Raw genomic sequence first — 9,452 nt, 5'->3', positions numbered from 1 at the left:
ATAATTTATATCTGGATAAATTATATATATACAAGCATTAAATGTATTCCAAAATAATAACAAAATAAGCCATAAACTCTATACTTCTCAATACAAGTTTTAAGTTACAATTAACATAAGTTCTTAAAGTTTTGAGTTACAATAAACATCATATAAAAAAAAAAAGTTACAACAAATGTACTTTTTTCGAAATAGCCCCTAGATGTTTACTGAAATTACGAAAATACCATCCAAACAGGTTACAGAATGTGTATCAGGCAAAATATTTGTTTCAGCTGAGAAAGTAAATACCGGGCGGTATAGGCCGGTACACCTGGTATTTGGAATGGTACGAAATAGAGGTATTACCTGTATTAGACCAGTGGTCGGTACAGCATATACTGGTAGTACCGGCCAGTACAGTACGGTATCAAAAACACTGAATGTAACACTCGGGCCCAAACCCAAGTCCACGAAACTATTAATAAATTGAGATTAATATTTATAGGAAGCCTTCTTGTTCTTCCTTGCAACTTATTCTTGGACTTCTTAGATTTTGATAAATATTGTCAACTTCATTTGGTTTTGGGTAGATATATGTTGATTTTTGTTTTGATTTTGCTTAGATATATTGATTTTGGTTGTAACATTGCACACAACCCTTGAATTCATTAATCCGCCTAAATGTTCTAAATGTACCATAAACAATAGCTACGCAAATGATTCGTTATTGTTTGTGTTTTCCCAGTCGTTTTTTCAGCCTTTTATTCTTTTTAACGTGTATTCACTTGCCATAAAATTCATTTTTATTAATTCAAAAATAACTATTATCATTCCTTCCATGAGATCCTAACAAGGATAAGCTATATTTTTTCAAGTACTTGATCACATCTACAAGTAATACAAGTAGGTGAGACGGTATTGTTTCTCTTTGAGTATAGATCTCTCTCTGTTTGTGTGGTACCCGGTCGAAGCTATATCTAGGAGGTAAAGGTTGAACATGTACAAATTTTACAAGTATGTAAAGGTATTGTTTTTTACTTTTGAAGATATCTCTCTATTTATCTGTGTTTGTTGTTTACTCGGTTGAAGTTGTATCTAGAAGACTTTAATTAGTTGTATTTGGTTCTTAAAAGTGACTTTTTTCAATAAAATTCAGTTTGGATTGAGAAATCATTTTAATTTATTTTATTTTTATAATTTTTTTAAATTTTTATATAAAATATAATAAACAATTCAATTTTTTCTAATTTTAAAATAATAATAATATTAAAAATAATATTTTAATAATATTTTATTTAATTTTTAACTTTTATATAATCTCATCTATCTTATCCTTAAAAGAACTAAATATACCATTTTGCCAAGTTATTGTTGGTATTATTAAAAAAGCAATACTATTCTGCCGCCCAGCATTTACTGCTAGGCGTGCTGTTCAGTCTTTTTTTTTTTTATTTCACATTTTTTTAATATATTTAAATATTTTTAAGAAATAAAAAAAAATATATCAATATATTTAAAAATACTTCTTTAATCACTAAATAAAAAAATAAAAAATAATTTTACCAAGGTTAAATTAGGGCGACACATTAGTGTTTTTCTTATTAAAATTAGGCTAAAAGGCTGCAGAAAACAGCCCATTTACATTCCCTAGCCCATTTTCCTTGCGGATTTGAGGACACAGAGCTCCAGACTAATGACTGCAATTTCTGACACAGTCATAAAAAATCCCGAAGTCAACTATGCTGCACTAATACATATGCCCCCTCAAAATGATGACAATGTAATGGACCCCTACCAGCTTCCTCAAGTACACAACCTCTTATTTTTTTCACTTCATCCGCCAACCCCATCTTCACCGGTGTGTTAATTCTTGGAAAAAATATCTTTCTCCTCCTTTATTTGTGGGGATGGGGTGGGGTGCGTGGGGGAGACTGGGAGGCTTCTCTTTGATCTCTCAATTGCTCGCTCCATGTCCTAAATCTCTCTCTAAATTTCTATTCTTTCTTTTCAATCTATAACTAACACCATCCGTGCTCAGTGGAAGGAAACATTTATTCCTAGAAGGATTTTCTTCATTTTTGCCAACATTTTGTATGTGGTTTCCCTCATTTTTGTCTTCGTTTCTCGATGTTGTGGATCTAACCCCACTTCCCATTTTGGATACTCTCTCAAATTGTGTTTCTTTCTTCTATCTGTTAAGATCCGCTTACTCTTGTCGTTATTGTTCGGAAGAGTTTAGTCATCTCTTCTTCTTTTCCTTTGGGAACTCTTGCAACCCAGAGAATCTATGTAATCTATAGTTAAATTTGTTAAAATGGTGAAAGACCCGTTTCTCAAATCGTTGAAATTCGATCACTTTCCCGTCCGTTCCTCTCAATCTCTGGCAATTTCAGCTACTCTGATCAGCACTTTAGGGTTTTGAGGAAAGAAAATTGCACCTTCTTCTTTTGCCGATGGATTTCTCCAGCGGCAACGTGGTCCAAGTAATCACCGGAAGTGTTCCGGACAGCTGGTCTGGCGGCGACCATGCCATGTGGGCGACGGAGGACGATTACCGAGCCTGGAACAACAATGGCGACGACACGATGTCGACGAACTCGAATTACGACCAGAGGCAATCACAGAGTCGCTCCGGGAGCGAACCCCCGAACAAGAAATCGAGGAATTCCCAGGATGTGACTTCTTCCAATCGATCCAAAACTATTGGGAAAATGTTTTTCAAGACCAAACTTTGTTGCAAGTTCCGCGCCGGGACGTGCCCATATATAACTAACTGTAATTTCGCCCACAGCATTGAAGAGCTTCGGCGGCCTCCTCCGAATTGGCAGGATATCGTGGCGGCTCATGAGGAGGAGAAGGCGGTGGTTTCATCTGAGTCGAGGGAGGAGTATCAGATACCGTCGTTGGGATCTTCGAATTTTGTGGTGGAGACGCAGAGGTCGTATAAGGGGCGGCATTGCAAGAAATTCTACACAGAGGAGGGGTGCCCCTATGGAGAGAATTGCACGTTCCTTCACGACGAGCAGTCGAAGAATCGAGAGAGCGTGGCTATAAGTTTGGGGCCTGGTGGCTATGGCGGCGGCGGCGGCATCTCTGGGGGCGGCGGAGGCGGAGGCGGCGGCGGCAGCTCTGGGGGCGGTGTCGGTGGTGCTGCTGCCGGGAGTGCCAGTGGGCAGAATGCCAAACCATCAAATTGGAAGACAAGGATTTGCAACAAGTGGGAGTTGACGGGGTATTGCCCTTTTGGAAGCAAATGCCATTTTGCTCATGGTGCGGCAGGTATGAGTGGCTTTGTTCTTTCCATTTTTGTTAAGATGTGAGGAAATTTTGTTGGCGATGTTGTTTATATGTTTGTATTTGTTAGCTGGTAACAGTTTTTTTATCAGAGTTTTTACTCTTTATTGTCGCGAGTGATATATAAAGAGTGGAGTTCGAAATGCATTCTTTAGTTTAAGAATGAAGATAGACGAACGTAATCCTTCTGATAGATCGTTCAACATAACCTCTTGATTGAATAATTGACATTTTTTTACTTGAAGAAAGAAAAACGTACCGTTTGCTTTTAACTTCCGGTCTGAGGAGGTATCTGCTTTAATCACATGGATGTTTGGATATTTCAGTTCCCAAAAGATAATTTTAGACTCGACTTTCTTCTTGATTGGAAAATGCTTCAACCGTAGAACATTTCTACCTAGTCTTCTGTTTTCAACATTTTTTTTTTCTTTCCCTCAAAATTTTTTGTGAGATTTGAAAGCTAGACAGATCCAAACAGCCTATCCCCAGACCCACCTTATCCCACATGGTTTAACCACATGTAATGCCTAGTGGACTCCTTGGCCGATTCAAGTTTTAATATTGGTGCAGATGCTTTGCCCTATCTATTATAAATCCTTCGGCAGCAAAGAAAATTCTGGTTTTCTGCAATATATTCAAGAAATGTATGCCCCTTTGTCTTCCCCCCCAATTGTTCAGAGAGAGAAAATGCTTTGATGAAATAGCCCGAGTTAAAAGGTCATGTGATAGTCACATGATGCAAAAGCATTTGAACTGTTTTAGATAACACAACCTAGCAGTTTGGATGAAGTTCCTCTAAGCACGTTTGGATGATTTTTTTTTTTTCCTTTTCTAACTGTTTGTGGCCTCAAAGCAAGATTATATATAAATTCCCAAGTCCTTTTGAGGCATTTTTTTATGGAATTTATTTTCCTATTTATTTTGTTGTTGTCAAAGGCTGAACTGAATTATGTGATTTACTACCCAAAACGTTTTATTGACAAATGCAATAACAATCTGCAACAGCTTTGAGAGAGAAGTACCTTGAGTCATTTAGCTCCTGTGCAGCTGTGCTGCTCATGGGAGCTTTAACTTGTGGTTTAAAGTGTGGGGGAAGTATACGCCTTTATTCAGGGAGACAGAGATGGGGCACGCACCTTAATAGATAGCTTAAACCCTGTTTGATTAAGTGCCTAAGCTTTTATCAATTCAGAAAATTGGTTGGACTTTATTCATTTCGGCTAACCAATGCCGTTCTAATGGTGACCTTTGATCTCTTTAGCAAGGATATTTTCTTTTTAGTAATCCTGATGCAGGTATTTTTGGTTGCAAAGCATGAAAGACATCAGTAGGTGTGTTTGTTTGGTTTATGTCTTTATATTGGGGAAGTGAAGTGCTGTACCTTATGCCTTTGAACTTAATAAAATTGCTCTCATGTTGATGCTTATTAACTACTTGACTTAAGACTGTTATGCCATTGAAAAGTAGTGTCCCAAATTAAACATCTGGGACAATTATTTCTTCAACTACGAGTGGGTGCACGTACCTATTCTACCTTAATCAGTACTGAAACTGCACTAAATCTGTTACATTCCCCTGTTCAGCTCAGTGTCATGCTTGATAGGACTGAAAGACAAACGTAATAATCATGAAACTTTTTTTCATTTGTATATCATGATGGGAGAGGGAAAAATGTGTTCTATCTTTGACTTTGGAAATCTTGTTTCACCACAGAATTGCACCGATATGGAGGTGGGCTTGTGGAGGGAGATACTAGAGATTCTTCATCCGCACCTACTGACTCAAAGCAGGGAGGAGTACCTTCAAAAACTCCAGCAGATACTCTGGTAGCATCAGTCCCTTCAGTTCCTCATTCTGATGTTTATCATATCGGAGTTCCATCGCAAAGGTCATCTGTTGCAATTCAGAGGCTGGGGCAGAGAACTCATCAGAAATGGAAGGGTCCAGATAAAATCAGTAGGATATATGGTGACTGGATTGATGACATCGAATAAAAATTGGAAGGCCCTCTCAGGAAATATGAAGATGGGCATTAAGGAATCAATCTCCATCGCAGAATACATCAATCTCCTTAGTGGGGACATGGTGTCAAATGCAGAAGATCAGCAGTAAGAACAATCTCTCCATCATAGAGTACTTTAATCTCCTTAGTGAGGGCATGGTGTCAAATGCTGAAGATGGACACTGGATAGTAAGAAATCAGTCTCTACCACACGGTTCTTTAATCTCCTTGGTGAGGGCATGGTGTCAACACGTAGCTTCAAGTTTCAGTAGAAGCCTTGTCGTTGGGAGTCTCAGCCACATCATCTTCAGGTTTGAAAATATGAAGCTTGTATTACCTTTTGTAGTTTCTCTCTTTTCTCTTATTTAATCACCAGATGATCTTTTCTTCATCCAAAGAAATGACAGCAATCTTTGTACCACTTTGTTACATTTACAAATAATGCTCTTACCCTGGCTTTCTGTATTTATCGTGGCTCTCTCTCATACACACTGGCATGGCCACATTGATTTTGGAGGGAGATATATATATATATATATATATTTATATTCAACATGGAAGGTTCTTTTTCTCCAGCAAATGAAAGAAGCATTATGTGGATGTGGGAAAATTAATGCCCTAAATGGATTCATGTCAAAGTTTATAACCTGAAGAAAATCATATCAACAAAATATATATATAAGAATTGCTTGTGGAGACATCAGGAAGAGAATTCCAATGGCTTTGGCCTTGATATCGCATTTGGCAGAAGATCACAAGGCTCTGTTATAGTTCAAGAAAGTCTGATGGATGCTCAACTCGAGCTTTTACGACTTCGGATGAAAGAAAGAAAGAAAGAAAGAAAGAAAGAAAGATCGATGCGAACGAATGAAATTGCCTACAAACTCGTTACCTGCAAGAAGCTCAAGGATGCTCCTTTAAACAGACATTTTGTATGAATTTACTGTATTTTTGTTCTTATTTAGTAGCTGCAGTTGCTGTGGTAGATTGTTTTTAGCTGCATAACTCTGACCTGAATTTGTATATACTCTGATTCTTTAATGCAAGTATTAGGCACCAACTCGTTCTCTGATCTCTCTCGTTAGAATGGGAATAGAGGTGTAATTTCTGGGTTCTTTAAATTGTCTTGTTTCCTTAAATTAGAATAATGTAGCCGTATCTAGATTATTCAATGATGCACCAAACTCTGATTAGGTATAACCTAATTGAATCATCTCGCCTTTATAATCGGAGTAGAATTTCCAAATTTGAAACCCAAAGAAATGAATTATTAATTAGGTCGAGAAGATTGGAGTACTCCTTTAAACTTGATTTATACCTGATCGAGCAGTTTTGATTTTGAGTCTTCACACTAAGGTCAGATGATGGTGATGTATTTTAGGTTTAATGAGAAACTAGTGACCTTTTTGTGTCTCAAAGATAGAAGGAGACGATGCCAATGATAGAAGTTCTAGAAAGGAAGCCTGCGATGGTTTAAGCCAATAAAAAAAAAATGATGGTGTGAATTAAAACAAAAGCCCTATTTTTAGAACATGGCTAAAACCATAAGGTTGGTATGCTTAATTAGTGTTAAGGAGAGAAATTCATTCCGTTCTTGGTAGAGGTTGATAGCTATATAGCCAATATATCAATATAGATAATCAGCCTAAAGGTTTCATTCATTTGACCAAACTACCATGGATGGATGTTGACTGTTGATCGATCAAGGATCGCATGACATGCCACATCAGCATATATACTTAGAGTAAGTTTGAGAGATGAGATGAGAATTTTGTATTTTATTTGAGAGTTTAAAATATTGTGTTTTAATATTATTATTGTATTGGGATTTGAAAAATGTGAATTGATATTTGAAAAAGTTGAATTGTTTATTATATTTTATATAGAAATTTAAAAATGTGTAATGATAAGATGAGATGAGATGAATATTTTGTATGGAGCTTCATGTCATATGTACGTGATCTATGCCTATGTCACGGTTCTAAAATTTACTAAATGCATGCACAAATAGCTTACAAAAGGAGAGCAATTTGTAAAGAAAAATTATACACGATCGTTATCTCTACACATCACATATAATTTTTTTATTTTTCATTTTTTTTCTTACTAAATGTGTAGTATATAGATGATTAGTAAAATAGTTTAATTAACTTAAGAAGAATTAAACATAAAAATTATAAAAAAAAAAATTAAATTAATAAGTGTTGTGTGTGGTGTGTGAGGATGATAAGTAATAAAATATGTTTGTAAAGGCCAACACGTGGCTAGTCTAGTCTTCGTAGCAAAACCCTTATTCTCCTCACAAGGACTCGTTCAATAGCTTAGCTGAAAACCAATACGACACATCAGCATCCCAAATTAAGCCACCATTTTGAATGCTCACAGTGACATGCCTCCTTGTTTCCCTCGTGAATTCCACTCCCCTCAAAACTAATTAATCAAACAACCACCCAACAAAGAAGTTTCCATTCTTTTTCCAAGCCTTCATTTTTATCTTCTTTTGGTCTATTCCTCCCATGCATGCAAACAACACAGGCCGGAACTAGCCACCCTCCGGTTAGGCTCTTCGGTTCGGGATCCTTTCCTTTGATCAGGCGATGCCAATGAGTCCCCTGCATCCACCATCATATGATGACTACACTTCCTCCCCTCCTGTAACTGTACTTCTCACAGTAATCCTCCTGATTTTCTTCTTTCTGGGGTTCTTCTCTGTATATTTCTGTAGGTGTTTCATCGAGAACATGCCTAACTCATGGCATATCCGTAGACTACCCTCCCGCAACTTTGTTTACGGCGATCCATCTGTCATCAATGGCCTCGACCCTTCTCTGATACAATCCTTCCCAACAATTGTATACTCGAGTGTCAAGGATTTCCGCAAGGAAAAATACGGTCTAGAATGTGCAATATGCTTGGTGGAATTCGAGGACGACAGTCTGCTTCGCCTTTTGACCGTCTGTTACCATGTTTTTCATCAAGAATGCATCGACCTCTGGCTCGAATCCCATAAAACGTGTCCGGTTTGTCGTGGAAACCTCGATTTGCAGCCGCCTGACTCGTTGGAAAAATCCATGCAGCTCGTCGATCATAACGCCATGCACGACGTTGAACATGGCAATAGTACCGAATATCATTCATCATCAGATCAAGATGCGGTACGCATTGATGTAAAAGAAGAAGAGAATGATGAGGGCGCAGAATCTGGAGAAGCAAGTAGCCATGAAAATGCATCTAAGGCGCAGCAAAATTATGATGAAGATAAAAGATTGGAAAGATTTTCAAGGTCACACTCGACGGGGCATTCTATAGTTAGGAGAAGAGAAGACGAAGAAGATAGGTATACACTGAGATTGCCAGAGCATGTAAAGGTAGAACTCGTGATCAGAGGACACAACTTCGCTAAAAGCTGTACGACGTTTGGTGAATTCTGCGGCCATATCAAGGCGGCCGGAAATGGAGGCTCCGGCGAGATACTGTGTCGGGAGTGCAGCTCATCCGGCGGAAACATCATGAACAAAGTATAAAAATTCTTTCGTGTAATTAATTTGTCTTTGTTTTCTTTGAACGTTTTGCAAACAGTACTAGATTTGACAAAATCTTTGGAAGTTAATTTTCATTGTGTTACAAATAGGACATCGAAGATCATGTGTTGATCTGTACACACGTCCTCTTTTTCATCTTCAATTTCTTGAATTTGTAAGCGATTAGAGCATTGGTCACTACAAGAAATTAGAATTTTTCCAGCGATTTTAAGATTGCCGCAAAAAAAATTGCCACTAAAAGTACTTATTTGCGGCGATTTTTAAATCGTTGTTGAATTTCAGCTCAAAATTGACGAATGTAGAATGAGAGTTTCTTGCTTATTTTTTGCAGCGACTTTTTATATCTTTTACAGCGATTTGTATCGCTGTAATAGAATATCGTAACTGTAGGGACTTTTTATTTCTGATGAATTCAAAATCGCCACTATAGTTATTTTTGCCAATGAATATTGTCGCTGCAAAGTCATTTTCTTATTAGCGGCGAATCAGTTGCGCCGGAAAAAACTGATAAAATTAAAATCCTACGTTTTCCCCTCATTCCTCTAATTCCCTCTAGCCGTCTCCTCCCCCCTCCCATCTCTTCCCAAACCTTATTCTCCCCGATTCCCACTCTTCATGCCTCCACGCAGTAG

The 9,452-nt window shown here is 37.6% G+C and overlaps 2 protein-coding genes across 2 annotated transcripts; both read left to right on the top strand.

The window, feature by feature from the left end:
- Positions 1-1,684: 1,684 nt before the first annotated feature.
- On the top strand, positions 1,685-5,745 carry LOC121237102 (zinc finger CCCH domain-containing protein 12-like). The gene is made up of 2 exons (XM_041133681.1): positions 1,685-3,261; positions 4,990-5,745. Exons 1-2 carry the CDS (start codon positions 2,436-2,438, stop codon positions 5,268-5,270), a joined length of 1,107 nt encoding a protein of 368 aa, XP_040989615.1. The 5' UTR covers positions 1,685-2,435; the 3' UTR covers positions 5,271-5,745.
- A 1,761-nt stretch (positions 5,746-7,506) lies between these two features.
- On the top strand, positions 7,507-8,989 carry LOC121237101 (RING-H2 finger protein ATL29-like). Its single transcript, XM_041133680.1, has one exon. It carries the CDS (start codon positions 7,876-7,878, stop codon positions 8,800-8,802), a length of 927 nt encoding a protein of 308 aa, XP_040989614.1. The 5' UTR covers positions 7,507-7,875; the 3' UTR covers positions 8,803-8,989.
- The last annotated feature ends 463 nt before the right edge of the window (positions 8,990-9,452 follow it).

Source organism: Juglans microcarpa x Juglans regia, chromosome 6S (genome assembly GCF_004785595.1).
Source record: "Juglans microcarpa x Juglans regia isolate MS1-56 chromosome 6S, Jm3101_v1.0, whole genome shotgun sequence".
Classification (NCBI taxonomy): Eukaryota; Viridiplantae; Streptophyta; class Magnoliopsida; order Fagales; family Juglandaceae; genus Juglans; species Juglans microcarpa x Juglans regia.
Note: the sequence above shows the minus strand (reverse complement) of the source record. Positions and strands in the feature narration are given on the sequence as shown.

Excerpts from the sequence above, each read along its gene's own strand:
- LOC121237101 (XM_041133680.1), top strand. The coding sequence starts at position 7,876 with ATGCCAATGAGTCCCCTGCATCCACCATCATATGATGACTACACTTCC.
- LOC121237102 (XM_041133681.1), top strand. The coding sequence starts at position 2,436 with ATGGATTTCTCCAGCGGCAACGTGGTCCAAGTAATCACCGGAAGTGTT. Across the intron at positions 3,262-4,989 it reads TTTTGCTCATGGTGCGGCAG|AATTGCACCGATATGGAGGT; the intron begins GTATGAGTGGCT and ends GTTTCACCACAG.